At 40.6% G+C, this 18,495-nt stretch overlaps 1 protein-coding gene across 2 annotated transcripts in view; it reads right to left on the bottom strand.

Moving 5' to 3' along the window:
* Nucleotides 1–18,495, bottom strand: part of LOC306962164 (CUB and sushi domain-containing protein 1-like) — a 388,198-nt gene that overhangs the window by 128,872 nt on the left and 240,831 nt on the right. For both annotated transcript variants that reach the window (XM_079555239.1, XM_079555240.1), the window contains exons 8-10: nucleotides 11,622–11,703; nucleotides 8,672–8,796; nucleotides 4,465–4,586 (exon numbers count right to left, since the gene is read on the bottom strand). In XM_079555239.1, coding sequence (XP_079411365.1) covers nucleotides 4,465–4,586; nucleotides 8,672–8,796; nucleotides 11,622–11,703 — 329 coding nt within the window. The remainder of the gene's footprint in view (nucleotides 1–4,464; nucleotides 4,587–8,671; nucleotides 8,797–11,621; nucleotides 11,704–18,495) is intronic.

The following is an 18,495-nucleotide window of genomic DNA, read 5'->3' as shown; positions in this document are numbered from 1 at the left end:
CTTGCCATCCCTCCTCGTTCTGTGATTGGTTCCCAAATCCATGTGAAATTTCGGCCGTGGTTCCCCAGGCTGTTGTGCAGTTCGAAATAATTCAGTCTGGCGTTAGCCAGGCAAAGCTCGTCGTGCATGTCAATCGAAATACCGAAAATAAGAAATTTTGTGCCCTTTCCAGCAGATTGCCGCCTACAGAGTTCAGGATTGTGATGTCATATCGCTAAGCATCGTGGTATTAGCAGCAATAATAAACCAATGAAGATTTTAAAAGGTATAATACTGGAGTTATTGTTCACATCAAAACACTTGGACACCACAGTGAGTATATGTATTTACCAGTAGTGACTCAGCAGCTAATGGAATTGTTCCACTGCTTTTTTTCTCCACTTTTTGTACTGTTTTTAGCTAAAATGGCGGATCTCCACGGTAACAGTGGATTTTCCTGAACTCTATGGTTTGCCTTTGCACAGGGGTGGTCTGTTGGCAATTTATATGAAAAATACAGCATGGAATCATGCTGTATTTTAGGTTCACGCCCATACCTGGAAGATCTGCTGGAAGTGGCATAAGATCCGGTATCAGCATTGAAACAATACCATATTCCATATGAGCTCTTTACTGTATAGGATTTATGCTAAATGCAGTGTAACTGATTTAATGTATCTGCCACCTCCAAATTGACATTTAGCCTCATATTCTGACACTATGTACAGATAGACACTATCATATAAATATGTATTCACAGTGAGTGGGAGAGAGATGATTATAGATCTAATGGAGATGTGTGGTGATGCGTTTCAAGCTGTTCGTGAGCAATCAGCCCTGCCTCACCATCCAACAAAACCCTCTGCCTTGATAAAGATGAATGAAATGGCAGGCCAAAGTTAACAATTTACTCTACAACATAGTTTTCTCCGTCTCTCTGGGTTAGCAATTAACTTGACAGACAGTCCCATTGCATTTTTTCCCCAACAAGCTGTCAGACCAATACAAACTGTATTGATTTGCTTGCTTTTATTCAGAAACTAGAATGACAAGCAGACACCACAACCAACAACCAAAGCGTTTACTCACCGGCTATTTAAGCTTTGCAAATAAAGACACAGGCAACAGGAACAAAAAGCGCAAGCACTTAAGTGAAATCACAGACCGCAATTTTGTATAACATAAGATTGATGAAAGAAGTCATCTGGAATAATTGTCAGTCAATGGCACGGACGAGAACAAAATGGTGGAGGCAGGGGGAGAGCGCCGGTTTAGACTCAATCAGACAGAGGGGAAAAGCCAAAGAGGGCTTCAAAAGATTATCTCAGTCTGATCAGCCCGGGGTTAACGGCTTATAAGAATACAAGTGATCAATTTTTCCCTCTCCAGAAGCAACAAAACTTAGACGCGTAGAAAGAGAGAGTATGGGGGGGTATGTTTAGGCCCTTGAAGAATGATAATAAGAATGATGACTTTGAGATGCATTTTCTTTCGTTTTTGGACGTATTGAACATAATCTGCAAGCATATGGGTTAATTTAGTAAAGTGGAAATCAAAGTCAATTATTCAGGGCCGACTCCACTTAGGTCCCATAGTTTCTCAAGTATCCTCAAAGCATAAGAAGCTCTCTGCTGTTTTTATTTAGGAAATGTAGCTCATTGGCACAAAGGTTGGAGACGCTTGAAGTAGACACACATTCTACAGCAGTGCTTGAAAATGAGCTCTTGAAACACACAGGCCTTAATAATTCATCTTTAATTAGAATTTTGTACACTGCTCTATATTAGAAAAATATGTCTTTTACCTGAATGGCATCATATTTTAAATTGAGACACATGTTATCCAACCACCATTTCACATCAAACTTTTCTCTCAAATATTATTTTATCAGAAGTTTCAAAAGCTCCTGGCTGTATTGTAGTTCTCCTTGGTGCCCCCTCTCTGCTCTTCGCGAGACTCAAACTCAGCATTTTAAGAAAGTAAGGTAAAGTGAAGGCAGGGTTGAATAGCAGGGAAGAGCTGAAGAGCGGAGAGAGATGCTTTCAGGGAGAGGGAGCTGGTAGAGTGGAGACAGTGGAGAGTAAAATAGAGAAACCAAAGACAGGAAATGTGACAGGACATGAGACGCAGATAAGAGCACAAAGGAAGTGCTGATAGAGACTTGAGATTTGGTAGGAGTCGCAAGGATGAATTATTCATCCTCAACCAACTATAATGCCACAACAAAATTCTTTTTGCAAAAGCGGAGAAGCGTCCGCAGTAGAATCAATATGTGCAATGACGATGCAATGTTTTGGAAGGAGAGACAGATCATTGATTATTAAAAGTGAAGCACTACAGAGATAAACTTTTCTTTTCTTTATTAATTTTGTGCAATATGAAGCTGAAATGTAATGGAGTGCTGCAATGTATTGTATTGATATTCGAAAACTGGATTCTAAATACCCTCAAATTAAAGAGTAACTGTACCGGAATACGGTAATCCAAAACGAGTATTCTGAATATGTGCATTCAATTACTAAAACACTGCTGGTATGACATATAATCCTTTTTGGCCCTTAAAGGGGTGAGACGGAGTTTAAAAATGTTGAAATGAAGTATTTCCCTCCCCTACATGTTCCAGCAATGTCCTAATGTGTAGAATGAGCCCAGATCTATTTACCTCAACTGTCGCTTAAATCCTGCACTGTCACTCAAAAAGTTGGGAAACACTTTATTTTACACTACCCTTGATACATTGTACCTTCCACATTTCGTACAATTAATGTTCTATGTAACAGCGTGTAATAACATGTAACTAAGTGTTACATACACAATGGAATATAAGACCCTAACCCTAAGGGTACCGTAGTACAAATACACATTATTCCATTATGTATGCACGTACAAATGATAAATTATTATTATTACACATTGTTACCGAGCAGATTATATTGTACTAAATTTAGGTTTGGTACAATGTATCAAGGTTAGGGGTGTAACGGTACGCTAAAATTGTATTCGGTTCGGTTCACGGTTTTGGAGGGCTCGGTTCGGTTAATTTTCGGTACAAATAAATAAGAACTAACAAAATTTTTCTTTTGAAAAGCTGCCAATACACAATAGAATTCTTGCATAAAATAAATAAAAGCGACCCCCTGTGTGAGGACCACTAACCACTAAACCACTGTGAGACTGGGATTTAGGACGACTACTAGTCTATTTCCCTTTTTAAAATAGTAAATGGCCAATGGTCCCATTCTCTCACCTCTGGTCCCTGACCCACAGATTGGGAACCGCTGATTTAAAACTAACTGAAACCTGCTCCTGACTGTTGTCTCTGTCTGACCGCTGACAATTAGCCTGTGAGTCGCCCAATCCGTATTAGACTGTGTACATTCAGAGAACCAGAGTTACTGTAAGTAACTGCGCTCATGAGAACCATGTGGATTCAACTCAACAAAAAGGGCACGGACACGGCTTTTTTCCATTCGCCAAACTACTGTCCGGATACTTTAGACTCACCAGACACAGTAAGAAGAGGGTTTAAATGAGAGTGAGGCCCAGAGTCCGCGCAGAGAAAACATGAGAGCTGCGCCCGGGACACGGGTGACATGATGCAGCCGCGGAGGAGCCGCGCATGAGGCGAAGCACCGGGAAACAGACGCCGAGCGGGGACACGAGCGGAGAAGCACTCGCGCTTTGGAAGAGACAGGGGGAGGCGGTCGGTCTCTCCTGCTCATTCACTTCACCAGACTACTCCTTTTTGGTGTTATATGTGGCGAAGTAGGCGGAGAGTGAGTGCGCGCTGGAAGAGCCTGTCTCCGTAACAATGCGTTGATTAATCAGTGAAACAACACTACGCACCTTGCGTAGTTTGCGTATAGGAAGAACCGGCTCTGAGCGCTAGTATAACTTTTTGGCTGAAGTGCGGACGTGATGGGATATTGTAGCGAAGCTCAAGACTTTTAATCAAATACTTAAAGCCAGCGCCTTCAACGCCTTCAGCTACTCATGCAGCTTCTATAGCGTCCGTGCGGAAACTCGCGTAGGAACTTTGTTCCGCGGCACTTAATATGACGCTTATAATAAATTTACATTATTTAATGAAAATAATACACCGAAACGGTACGCAAGTGGACCGAACCGAACAGGCCGAACCGAAGCGGTTCAATACATCCCCGTGAACCGTTACACCCCTAATCAAGGTAGTGTAGAATAAAGTGTCCCCAAAAGTTTTTCATTCGAGTCCGAAATTTCGTCATGCACGAGCTTAATATAGAAACTGCAGCTACAAGTAAGACCTGAGGTAGCACTAGTCAGTATAAAAATGACAACTTGCATCCAGTGCCTTTAAATTATAGTAAGCATATAACATTGTTGGAGCACTTGGTTTAAAACATAGTATAATACTTTTTTCTACTACGTATGTTTAGAATTATCAACAAACAGCAATGATGAAATGATACACTTTCAACCACATAACAATCATGATGAAGAGCTTACCTTCCCAGGCTCCAGCGCTGTAATGACCCACACACAATGTGCATTATTCTCATACTGAACAGGGTAGTTGGGAGAAGTTATGATCCCTCTTGGCCCCCGTAGGTTACTGCCACATGTTCGCGCTGAAAGAAAAATATACAAATGAGTTGTATATTTAAGTTATTAAATTCAAAATAATTAATTAAAATTATGACACTGGAGAGGAAAGTATTAAAGCTGGGGTACCTGATTTTTCCTGTTAGAAATGTTAAACGTTAAGTTTAGGCTCAAACTAATTTCTGGCTCTCACAATCCCGCCCGCACATCCTACTTGTTCAAGCCAATGAATTAGCAAATGAAAAAATGAAGGTCTTTGCTGTCTTTACAGCATACTCTGTGGTGACAGAAATTAATGTACTCTACAATAACAAAAGATCAGGTACCACAGCCTTAAAGCAGAACTAAGTAACTCATGCCCCTAGACTAGAGGCCATACACGCCACTGCAGTTATTTACGTTATTTTTTACTCATTAATTGTCCGTGAGAGTAAATACTACGCTGACAGAAAAGGCAAAAGGACAAAGGGATATTGTACATCCAATTACACAATGGAGATATAGTTTTTTCACTCAAACCTGGCTGTAAATAAGTGGCGGTAGCTCGCAGTTAGCTTTGCCCGCTAGCCTGTTAGCTTCTTCTTCGTTATTCCATTAGTGTGTATTGGGGCCTAAGATCCGGAAACGGGAATGTTGCAATTGTGGTTTTCTGGACACCAGGGGATGAAAGATCCCCCCAATCATCCCAACACTTGTATTGCCTCCAGATGGACTATGGAAAGGATTTATTAAGGTAAACAAGTTACTTAGTTCTTCTTTAATGTGATGTTTAAGCTGAGGTTTATTTTGAATGCTCTACTTTATGCATCATATTAGTAACAGCCATATTCGATTTAAAACTTAAAGTAGAACCGGAATCGAATCATTGCTAAGCCTTTATCCAGTTTGCAGTAAGAGACCTACATTTAAACACATACTACATCGCAAACAATGCTAAAATGAATATAAGTAAAAGGTTATATAGAAGTAATGTTGAGTATAACAAGGGCACGTTGATGAGTCAAATAGGAAGGTGAAGAAAGAACAGAGGAATAAAGGCCAAAAGGAAGGACCTGAAAATACCAGGCGAGGAGGGAGGTGTGTGGGGGGGTCACATGACTGATCTGCCTGTTAATTAGAAGCGAGAGGCGCGACACACACACGAACACACAACACACAGTGCCACACTGATGGCGCTTCATTCCAGAGAGCAGCTTCTAATTAGGACTAAAGTCTCTGCAGAGAATGAGGAAGGCTCAGGAGGTTCAGTCCCTGGATAGTGATCAGATCAGCTATAGAATAAGCAAGGACCCAGTGAAACTATTTTTAACGCCTGTCCGTCAAAGCCCAGACACGCGAACAAACAGACTGCAGTAGGAGGGTTTTTTTTTAGAGAGGGAATCACAATATCTGTTTAGTGAGCCACAGTCTTTCGCAGTGGTTAAAACTTACTTAATAATAACGGTTTAACTACCTTACCAAATGGCTTTTAACCAAATAAGATGAGAGTTTGTGCACACTCCATTAATAAAGATTACCTTCCATGTCTCTAACTCTCTGATGCTTAAGGCAAATAGCAGCATTAGCATTCATAATGAGTCTTGTTTCCAACTACCTGACGGATGTTTGTGCACAATAGACTATAGCTGTACTCCTGTTATTACACAAATCCACAGGGAAATATCTGCCTCTCCAACAGCTAAATTCTTCTTTCTCTTCTTTAACTATGTGTCAACACTGTGAGCCTACCAATTGGCGCTGGTTAAGCAGGGCTTTTTCACTGACTTATTATCAAGGACGAAAAAACTACATTTATTACATCAACACTTTACTCCATTTACATCTAAAACATTGATAATTACATTTAAATGCATGGGTACAATTTTAAGTTAAAGGTAATATACTACTTTTATATACATTTTGGCTACCCTGCACACATGTTATGATCAAAATGAGTTGCTGATTAGCTGCTTCCTGAGTAAAAGAATATTCCATGTCTTGTCATTCTTCGTTACCAGTTCAATTTGTGCCATGTGTGCTACTGTAATACTGGTAGGAGTCAAAAGAATCACGGACTGTACTGATGGACACACAGCCAGGCACACGCACATGCTCAGAGTAATCTGATGTGACGCAGGCCCTACAGTACATGTCTGAGAGCTGGCACTGCCTGTCTGTCATGGACACAGCTCAGGGCCACAGAGTCTCCAGTGACGTGTGAGCTGTTGTGCACTGGACACGTTCACACATATGTGACAGTGACACACAGTCGGCTCTGCATGCTCATTGTCCACCCTGTGGAGCCATGAACCCAATAGGGCATTGTCAGTAAACATGTGGACTGATGCTGCTGTGCCACTCTCTGCTTTCCGTTTGTCAGTTGAACAAAACTGACCAATGCACAGATCTTGGGTACATAACTCAATATATAGGTGTGCGATAAAATATGTTGTAAATTCTTTACTAATTTACATAAATGCATGACATGATGACGGTGATGAGTCCGCCTACAGGAGAGAGGTGGACCGGCTGGCGTACTGGTGCAGCCACAACAACCTGGAGCTGAACACCCAGAAGACAGTAGAGGTGATCTTGGACTTCAAGAAAGACACAGCCCCACTGTCCCCCCTCACCCTGACAGACTCTCCCACCCCCATCTCCATTGTGGACTCCTTGCGTTTTCTGGGAACCACCATCACAAATGGGAGCTAACCATCAGCTCCCTCATCAAGACTGCCCAGCAGAGGATGTTCTTCCAGCGGCAGCTGAAGAAACTTAAGCTGCCTACCAGGATGCTGGTGCAGTTTTACATGGCCAGGATCGAGTCCATCCTCACCTCCTCCATCACCGTGTGGTTCCCCGGCGCTACAGCCCGGGACAAGCACCGACTGTACCGCATCGTGTGTGCTGCTGAGAAGGTGATTGGCTGTGAGCTCCCATCTCTCCAGGACCTGTTCAACTCCAGGACATGGTAGCGTGTGGGTCGGATCACACTCTGGACAGTCAGACTATTCACCCCTCTTCCCTCAGGCAGGAGGCTACGGTCTATCCAGACCCATTAATCCCGCCACTTGAACATTTTTTTCCCCTCCACCATCAGACTCATGAACAAAAACAGGACCCAATAGCTTAGATACAGACTCTGCCCTGTTGCACTGTGTGGTGTGTCCACACTTATATCCGCTGCTATCACTTTATCACTTTATACACCTGCACCTGTTGTCCTACGTCAGTTGTTGTCATCTTACCATATTTTATTTTTTATCTTATTAATTTTAACCCCATGACCCACTTGAATTTATTTCCAATTATATAAAAAATATATTATCAGTGTTTTTAGGTTTAGGTTTGAGTTTATTAAACATTGACATAGCAGGAAAAAACTAAATGTTGAACCTAAAATGTGTCAATTATAGAATCAAAAGGAAAAAAAAACATCTATAAAACAGATTTATAACAATATTAAAGCTCGTGGGATAAAAGATATTTCATGTTTTTTATGCGTTGCTCCTCTTTAGCGTTGGCTTGAGCTGGTATCCAATGGAGGGGGTCTGAGTTATGAAGTTGTGCAGAGGAGAGGAACTGTAGGATATTCTGGAGGGTCTGCAGTGTGGCCACGTCCCGCCTCTCACTTAGAGATTGGATGTGCTTTGCCTTTCAAGCTGATGCTCAATTCTTGCAGGAAGCGGTATGCACGTTAAGGGGTTAATATTCTTTATGCATTCCCCATAGCCTTATAGTTTAAAGTTTTATAGCTTATTTTTATTTAATTTCTGTGTTATGTTTTATGTTGCATGTCTGCACCGAGAAAAAAGCCTAGTTTGTGAACCTGTTCTCAAACAATGGCAATAAAAAAATATTCTGATTCTGCTGATATAACTAGATAGGGGATTTTTGTTTTTTGTTTTCATATACTCATGTCCTTAGAAATAAGTACAAGCACAAATTAGTTTCTTGAATCAATATTTTGACCTGAAAAGTTTGGGAACAAGGTGTCATATGCAGAGACAATCGAATACCTGATGTGTCTAAATGAAAACAGTTGAGTTTACATTGCACATATACCGAAGTTGGCATGATACCAGTGTTAAGTGTGTTTATTTTAAAAGTTGCTTAGTGTCAGAAAACTTACTCCTGCAGATGGGCCGGTGGTCACTCCAGGCTGCCAGTGTGTCGGTGACTCTCTGACAGGTGATACTTTTAGATCCTTGGAGCACGTAGCTGTCGTCGCAGCTGAACTGGACGCTGGAGCCCACTCTAGTTAAGGAGACAGAACAGTAACGGCGCTTGTCAAGAGGAGTAATAATAGCAGAACCACTTCACATCATGGCAGGTGACACGCACAACACGCACCATATTTTCAGAAACCATTTAAAAGATAATGATACGACCCTCATGGTAACTTTGCATTGGTGACGGACAGTTAACATGACAATATACTTAAGATAAACGTACAATTTACTTCTTTCGATCCATCACAAAATAACAAGACTGCAAGTTGTTATCATGATAAAACATTTGGAAGAGAACCTAAAGACAAACGGTAATCGTAGAAGGATCACAAGTGATTTCAGATGAGTGATGGATAGTTGATGCTGCATGTCACAACAGATGATCCAATTATGGTCTCAAGTTAGACGCTCTTTTCAACTCGCCTTCCTGCACCTCTCACGGGTCATTTGTTCTGATCTCTTTGTTTCCTCATTGTCTCGCTCGCACCCCGCTGTCCCTGACGTTAGTGGGACATTGAATCTCCTGAATAGAACCCTGCGTGGCGCCTCGTCGGTAAACTTTAATGTGTCCTTCCTGCTGGTACAAACACGCACACACACAGCTAAACACCTGGCCAAATATTCACAGTGCACCTCCAAAGCACCGCTGCTCTCCTTAACTGTCTTTGTCAACTTGGGTCATTTACTCTGCTGCTGTACTAACTTTCCCCCAATGCTGCTGACGATGAAGAATATCTCACAGTTAGGCTCTCTCCCCGCAATTTTTTGCACTTTTATGACTAAAATTTTTCCATTGCGAGTGTATTGAGAGCGATGATCCATGCTTAGTGAAAATACGTTTCCCTCTGCGTAAGCGTTATCTTGTTTCAGTGCTGTCTCATCTCGCTACATTTTTAGCCTGGCTACAAACATGTTTATGCCCTCATGCATCTGGTCGCACACAGGGAGACTCTCGCATTCAACGAGATAATGACATTGTCACGGGAGGGAATATAGGCGGTGTGAATTGCCGATGCTGATGCGCGCAAATTAGCCATGATTATCTTTTAAAAGGCTGAAAATAGAGTCAGGAAATGGTAAAACGTGGCATATTAAGTTGCGCTCATAATCACACAGGGAACAGTTTAAGCTGCTAGTGAAGCTAACTGGATGAGGGGCTATTATTTATAATTGCCCACTGCTGATTAAATGAAAGGTCTCGCTTTCTACTGATTAGATGACATACCAACGCTCTGTGAGTGATTTCATGTCCACTAAGTTCCTCTCTATGAGGCCTGCTGGGGATACTAGTTCTATATCACTGGCCGAAATCAATGGTAACACACTCAAAGGGATGTGATTGAAAACATGTGTGTCAGTGTTGAGGCACACAGTACAGTCTAGAGCAGGGGTGTCAAAGTCAAATGGATGGGGGGCCAAATGAAAAATTTAGGAACAAGCCGAGGGCCGGACTGATTGAATGTTCATTGAAAAAAATGTAATGACCGCATATAGTCTAGTGATCCCCATTAAACAGACTGAAAACCTAAAAATATACTACTATTCAGATGAGTCGTGATGTCACACAGAAAAGTCCAGTTCTCAGTGTCCACCTTCCGTTTTGCCATTTTTAAGGGTAGACTATCTGAAAGTTGACTTTTGAAGTGATGCTAATGCCCGCTGATGAATAATGAAAGGAAGTGGCCTCCCGCACGGAGCGCCACCGTTGCATTGTGGGAAATGTAGTGCGTTGGTGCGTGTAAAGTACCTGGATGCTGCTGGCGTGCAGTGACCTGCGGGCCAGTTCTAATAATAAAATTATATAATCCCAGGGGCCAGAAAAAACCCTTGCCTTGACTTTGACATATGTGGTCTAGAGCCATTTTATGTACCGTATTTTCCAGATTACAGTAGAAGTCCCACTTGGCAATAGTGTTAATTTTGTCAACTAAAATATTTAGTCTTAATTTTAGTCAAAGTAATGTTTTTGCTGACTAAAATTGGACTAAAACTAAATTTCAAGTTTTTCATAAACTAAAACTATGACTAAAAAGATATTTTAGTCGACTAAAATAAGACTATATAAAAATGAAAAGGAGAGACTCATCTAAACTTCTATTGACAGTCTGAAAGAGCCTCATCATGTAAATTCACTGCTTGGAGTTTATTTGTGAACTCGTTCCTCTTGCTGTGGCCATCTAGCGTTTAGCCCGCAAATAACTTTTCTGTTTTCTTCATTGTAGTAAGTGTAACCTCCACTTTTCGCCAGTCCCTCACAAGTTCCTCGCGCAGGCCACACTTTTTGTCTGCTGCTCAATTTCCATTTTTTTTAAATATCTTCAGTGGTACAGGAGTAGCAGATACTGGCACACAAGCCTAGCGGCTGTCAGTGTGAAAATAAATTATAGAAATTATATATTTTGATACATAAGTCGCACCTGAGTATAAGTCGCACCCCTAGCCAAACTATGAAAAAAACTGCAACATATAGTCCGGATAATACAGTAACCATGTTGACAATAAAATTTGCGACTAAAGTTTTTTTTTTTTTTTTCAAAATGCTGCATGTTTGTCTAATACTGTTTTGTGAAGCCCTAATCAATGCCAGTAAAAGTAGGAGTGATGATAAGACAAATCCCTTCATTTGTACAGGCTAATTGTTGATACAGTCACACTAGCTGCAATCTGCTGGGACCTTCTCGCTTTTAAGCAGTGATAATGTAATCCCAAGGGGGGAAAAATGCTAATTCTGATTAATTTTAATTTTCACTTTAACTCACTCGGCCACTTTCTACTGTGCTTACTGTGAACATCATGACTGGTGACTCATGTAAATGGACAACTGCAAGTGCATGTGTAAGCAGGACGTACTGAAAGACTGAGCCCATCCTCTTGCCGTTTTCTGGGACCCCGGGATCAGGACAAACATCTCCAGCAAGGCCGCTCTGACTCACTGGAAAGAAAGACATGCATCACACAGTTATTACATTTTTCTTCTCTAATAATTCATTCCTTCATACAGCATGCGCTGTATTCTGGTCAGGATGCAGTGTAAACTTTAAGATGTAGAAGTAGAAGTCCCCAAAAGTGAGTATTAGAAGAAATTGCATCATAAAATATAGTAGCAGCAGTCGACGCAGTGCTCAGGAGTAATTACATTCGTTGTAGGAGAAGTGGTAGTAGTAGTAGAAGTTAATACTATAGAATAATGTTGAATAATTGCAGTAACACAATGATACAAGCGGTTTGTTGTGCAGCCAAAAACAGTCTTCTTGACTTTTATAGACAGCACTACAAGTGCTTTATATTTGAGTGAATCCAGATCGATTGGTGGGCTTTTTTGTTTTGTTGTTTTTTATGTTTACTGTTTATTTTTTGACAGCCACACGCTCACGCACAAATTCACATTTTCCTCACTTTGCTTTTTTGTGCCTGTGAAAATTGAAAACAAATATTTAAAGAACAAATCAAAGACCAGTAATGGATGTGCCTATTACAGAAGCCGAAAAACAAACAAAAAAGCTTCATGCCATTTATCAGGCGTCAGAGCAAGCAGTGCAAAACAAACATGTCCCAAACATTTCTGTCTAAACAGGCTCCTCCAGACAACAGACGCCATTGACAAGCTTGGAGTTTACTTCACAGACTGCTTTAAACGTGGACTGGTTTTGGCCCTACCCGCTCCTTTATAAAACGAGTGAGAAAACCCACTCTGATCCAATAACCATCTTAATGACCCAGTATTATTTTACACAGTCCATGTGCTGGCCCAGATTATGTTTATTGCTGTACGTGCGTTTACTGGGCTATGCTGGTTTTATTATGAACTTGAAAGCAGAATCACACACGCAAATTAAAAAAAAAAAAAAAAATCAGTTTATTTAATTAGCACCTATTTCACCATACCCTCAGGGGTTACCATAGTGAACTATGACATTTGCATATTCTGATAAAGCACTGAACATTTTTAGAAAAAGGTCTCAAAATTAAGTAATTTTTGAGTATTTTTTTAAATTTAAAGTCCTCTTAGAAAAGGCTCATTTAAAGATGAGAACTGGACGAAGATGTGTAGGCTTTAGAGCAAATTTCCATTTGTTGCACATCGTTGTACCTCATCTATCTCTATAATCGCTTTCTATAAAAAAAAAAACACAAAAGCATATGATACACGTTACACTTTCTGTCTGCCTCATATTAAGAAATGTACATTGGTTTTGTCACTGGAGGCATCCGCAGTGTGCCCAGACCCTCATGTAAATGTAAATGAGAGGAGACAACATGACAGAAATCCAGTTTAGACCAGCTCGGTCTTAATGAAACTATGTGGATGAATAATGAAAGGGTAAATATACAGGAGGGATTGGAAGATTGCAGAAAACAAAAGCGATGAGAGTGTAATCTGAAACCACCGGCAATACAGTAATACAGATTTTCATGTTTCAGATCGTGATGTTACGAGTGTGATAACCACCTATTCATTGTGTAGCCATGTGACCCACTGCAAACACAGAAATATGTCTATAGGATTCAGAATTTATTTGTTCCTTTGATCTTTTCAAAGTAAACAAGGGTTAAACTTTCCCTTATTGTCAGGACTAAACACAATGAGGCTGTATTTCACTATTACTATTTGTTTTTGAGGTTTTCAAACTTACAATTACTACTTGTGTTTATGTTGACGTGCCTCCCCCGTCCCCTCTCGCATTTTACCAAGTTTACTAGGACGGATGGTTGATGCTGAGTTGTTTGTGTGTGCGTCTGTGGGCATGTTGCGTGGAGTGTGTGGACATCTGTGTGCGCATGTTTGGTGTGCGATAGGATGCAAACGGAACAAGCTGTCTTGTTGTTATGCCGCAGGTTTGATGTCCTGTCCAAAAAAAAATCACCGCACAAACACAACTCGCCAATGCACTTTTCCTGTCGCATCCTCTCATCTCGTCTCCGTGCCACTCATGTTCAAATGGCTTTCACTGGCATCAAATACAAAGGTTTCCCATGCTGAAACAAATCCAACTCATGCAAATAACATTAGATTGTTAGTGTAGGAAACATTTCATTGGGCAATGTTGCAATCGGGAGGAGGCTTAATCCCATATTTGCACTTTAAAGGACATTTACCATTTAAACACAAGCTTATGACGCACAGCAATGATTCATGTCTTCAAAGTGCCCTAAGAAAATCTTTCATCTCAAAAACTTTTTAGGAATTGAAAACCCATTTTCTCATTGGTAACCATGTGTCATATCCCAGGCAGTCTGAACTCATGTCGGCGGAAAAGTATTACTCAGAAGAGAAAATCAATAAGTAACACCCCTCTACCAGAGGAGTTAAGAAGCACTCCAGTTTCTAGTGGAAAGTCATATCTCCACATTCAGAATTGTGCTTCAGTATTACAAATATGTGCAATGAGCGCAATTAAATCAGAAAAGCATAGTATAGGCAAAAGCAGACTCATAGTAGTTATGTCTTAATTAAGTCTACTTTCAGTACAAGGTTTATATCCCCTTTACAAAAGATTGAAGATGATCAAACTATGCAAGTGAAACATTTTCTTCTTTTTGTGAAATAGGTTTTCCATTAAACTAGTGTTTACTCTGAGCTAAAAGAATCCTTGGGGACTGTAGTATGCACTAAATGTTTTTAAATGTTTTCCATTAGAAGGTCTACATTCTGAAAAAACATTTTGGTTAGTTTTCTATTTTGAATAATAACACACCTTTATGCATTCAATTTAAATAGCCAGATTGATATTACAGGGCCAATAACACTGATATCAATCTGGGATCACTCCGGCTTATATCATTTAGAAAAAGAACGGACTTTTGGAGCAGCAGCACAGCTCAAATCCATTAAATATTTAGTTTTGAAAAATGTTATGTGTTTGTAAGTAAGTAGCACCATACCTCGTGTTTTACCGTCAGCGCTCTGTTGTTAATTAGGATCCATTTGGCCCAAACTACTTTTGGTTCCGTTTTCAAGCAGATCAGCGGGAGCGGGAAGTTGGATTCTCAAGTGTTTATGAACACACAAATACTGTGAGAATTCAGCTTTCAGGCAAGGTTACTGGAATGTCTTTTCCCATCCATACATTTAAATATAAATAGAACACAGAGCGCTGCTATTATTACACCATGTTTGACATGCCACGAAGCACAACAGGATTACAGAACAGCAGCCATCACCATTAGCTTCAATGTGACCGAATTACACTGGATGAGGTAAGAGCAGTTTTTTTTATAGATAAGACAAGGGCCATTATTTGTGCTCAACATAAATACTCAAGAGGCCCTCACACCAGTGCAATTGAGGAACATTGTAGTGTGCAGATACAGACACACAGCTCAGCTTAATAATGACCAATGGAGTCTTAAAGAGAAGAGCCGATTAGAACAGAATCAGATGAGGGTGCTACACAACCTGTTACTGGTCATTTGAGTATTACTCAGAGAGTGGGTAGGTTCAAGTACATAATGTTCATCATGTAACGCCTGTGTAATTTTATCATTTAGTATTATTATTTACAAAAACAGTCAAGAGGAAGAGGATTATACTCAGATTGTTGTTATTATTATTTCTCCATGTAATTATAATTTTGAATGTAATTTGGTCAGTTTGGTCTGGCAGATTGTGTTTGTGTCTACTCTGCGCAGGTCTGTCAGCTGAGCATCTCGGTGAGAGGGCTGGAGGTCTCTTCAGTTGCCTCCAGGTTGAGAGCAGCACCTGTTGAAGAGCAGTTTGTTGATACGCTCTCTTCCTCTTATCCACTCAACCCTGTCTTTTTCCACCTTCTCATGCTCATAGGTCAATCAAGTCGAGAGTTCCTGTCCGGAACATCCCAAGTGCTTTTTGTGCAGAGTGAATTTTCTCCATATTAACACCTGTAGAGCGGGGCTGGATGTGGGCCAGATAAAAGGTTTACATCAGGATACAGAGAAATCAATTAAGAGATTATAAACTACTTCCAACATGTCGTCCACAGCGATGAAGCTGTGTGTTAAATACTAATGTCAAGTTAGCTCTTTTTGATGCAAGACTCCTTTTTATCTGTGCCAGTAAGGCACAACATTACAACCTCTGATATTATTTGTACACAAGCCTCCTTGGTTTTCCCACCCGGACAAGATACTTGCAGGGCAGGCGACTGTTTGCCCAGAAATAGAGATGATCTGTGGCACAGCTGGTGAGGCAAGCACCATGCGTCCCTCTCCGTTGTAAGTGTTTGTGTGTGACTTTTGTTGGTGTGCTTATGGTGGGCACCAGATCATAGATGTTTGGTGAAAATATCAGAGTCTAAATAACCCTGACTGTGAGGAAATCTACTAATTTCTTAAGTTAGCCTTGAGTTACAGCCACCGCGTCATTAAAGCCTAGCCCCTGCTTCTCTCTACTCCTAGTGCCAGTCATGGAGGAAAGGGGAGAGTTCAGCTTCCTGAAAGCCTGATGGATGAAGCTGCCCCTGCATCAGACAAAACCTGGCATGGATCAACACTGCGGAGTCATCTCCAGAGTCTCGATCCATGCCTGGTTCAATTGAAATCTGGCAATGGAAATCTGCTGTTGAATGCACACCCTCTAGATCGTTGTTGTTGATCCATTACACAATTCCTGGGCGGCACGGTGACTAAGTTCTTAGCGCTCTTGCCTCACAGCGAGAAGGTCCTGGGCTCTCTTTGTGTGGGGTTTTGCATGTTCTCCACCATAAGGTTGTGTAGACACAGCGGTTCAGGAACCCTCCATCTGATCTACACAATTTGTTAAAATTAAATAAAATTACATAATGACAATAAAAAAGCACTTTACTTTTTTATTTTACTACACACTCCACTCAGAGTGAAGTTCAGTTTGATATCCAAAGAACGTACAAAGACCCCACACAGTAGATGGCTTAATATTTTCTGTCACACCTCTTTAATAAGCAGATCATATCCTCATTACATTACATCACATCGCCACACTGCAACCTCACATAGGCAGGTAAGCACAGTGTCTCGTTTGACCGCGGTATAGGCTAGAGAGAGAGAAGAGGAAAAATGCTGAGATCAGTTTATTGCTATTGAGCCAACTGGACAGAGTTTCTGCTACTTCAGCTTTGAGTAAAACAACAGGAGCGAGTTCCTGTGTAGCGGGTTATTAATGGATTTACGTCTTTGTTCTTTGAAATAGCACATTTTGAGCACAGCTTCAATGCTGGAGAGCCATTCCTGGGATTGCGAATTGCTTTTGAGTTAATGTCACAAAGAGCCACTATTATAGTTGAACTGCTGCCCATTACACATCCAGTTACTTCCACACAGCGGCTCATAAAATGTTGTTACAAAATAACAAAAAAACAGGGTTGTTCGTTTTATTTATTTCATGTAACTTACTTTTTCTCTTCAAACACCTTGGGACAGTTTTTTTTTGTACTTTTTTTTTCATTTGTCTCTGCTCCATGAACTAACCAAATTAAATATCTAAATTCAAGCAGCAAGAAGTGACGCCATTGGAGCACAAATAGACCTGACACATGTAAAAATAGCTGTGCAGTGAAAAATGAGAATGAGAAAATAAAGCTGCTATAATAAAAAAAACTAAATAGGTAATTTGGCATAACAGTGTTTAATGGGAACTGCAATATCAAGACCAATCTGACATCTGATTTTAAAAGAGATAGAGACAAAATTATGGATATTGATTATAACAGTTTTGGCGCCGGTTGGGAACCACTGGCGTAAATGGTACGGAGCAATGTCGGAGATGGTAGCCTAGACTGTGGTGATGGTGAAGATAACGGTCTTATGATGGAACGTTGAGGAATATCTTGAAGTGACAGAGGCTGCGTTTAACACCAGGCTGGTGGAGTAATGTTAGGCTGAAGCGGATAGAGGAGGAACGCATGCCAGGCGATGGTAAGCTAAGCAGCTGAGGAGGATTGGTGCAGAGAGGAGTCATCTGATGAGCAGCCCATGTGTAGCAGCTGGTGTCCACTAAGCGGAATATTTGCTATGGCTCCTTTAGGCAAACAAAACTTTGAAACTAAAAGGTAACCGGTTTTACCAAGGCAAAAAGCAGGTCCAAACCAAGACCAAACTTCACTGAGATGGGTTGCATTCACGGCTGATAGTTAAGTGGACTTAGTTCAATCGTGGACCCAAATTGCAACATTGTTTTTCTTCCCTTTTTCTTTAACTGATGCAGCTCGCATTCACAAAGCACTTTACACAATCGAGCTAAAGCTTTGATTATATATTCTCCCACCTCATTATAGTATCACTGCAGTGGAATTTTGAACTATCACTGCAAACATGGTGCGGGATTGGAGGGCTAGGCGATATATTGATATTTAAAGGGACTATACTGAGTTTAAAAATGTTAAAACCAAGTATTTTCATTCCGCTACATGTTCAAGCCATGTCCTAATTTGTAGAATGAGCTCAGACCTATTCACCACAACTGCCTCTAAAAAATGAATTTGGTCCGAAGTGTCGCCATGCAAGAGCTTAAAATATAAGCTGCAGCTACATATAAGACCTGAGGTGGCAGTAGTGAGCATAAAATGACTAACCTGCATCTCATCTCTAAGATATATCGATATATTCCTAAATGAGATATGGAATTAGACCATATTGCATATATTGTTGTAGTTTAAACTTGCGCTGTAATACTTATTTTATAGGCTATTTTTATCTAAGATATTGTCTTTTTAAATGTACACCTTACGGAGCTTTGTTATACAGTGTTTATGTTTACATTTTATAGTGAGTT

Source organism: Gobius niger, assembly GCF_951799975.1.
Source record: "Gobius niger genome assembly, chromosome: 4".
NCBI classification, from domain to species: domain Eukaryota; kingdom Metazoa; phylum Chordata; class Actinopteri; order Gobiiformes; family Gobiidae; genus Gobius; species Gobius niger.
The sequence above is the reverse complement of the archived record's forward strand: the minus strand, read 5'-3'. Positions and strand labels throughout refer to the sequence as shown.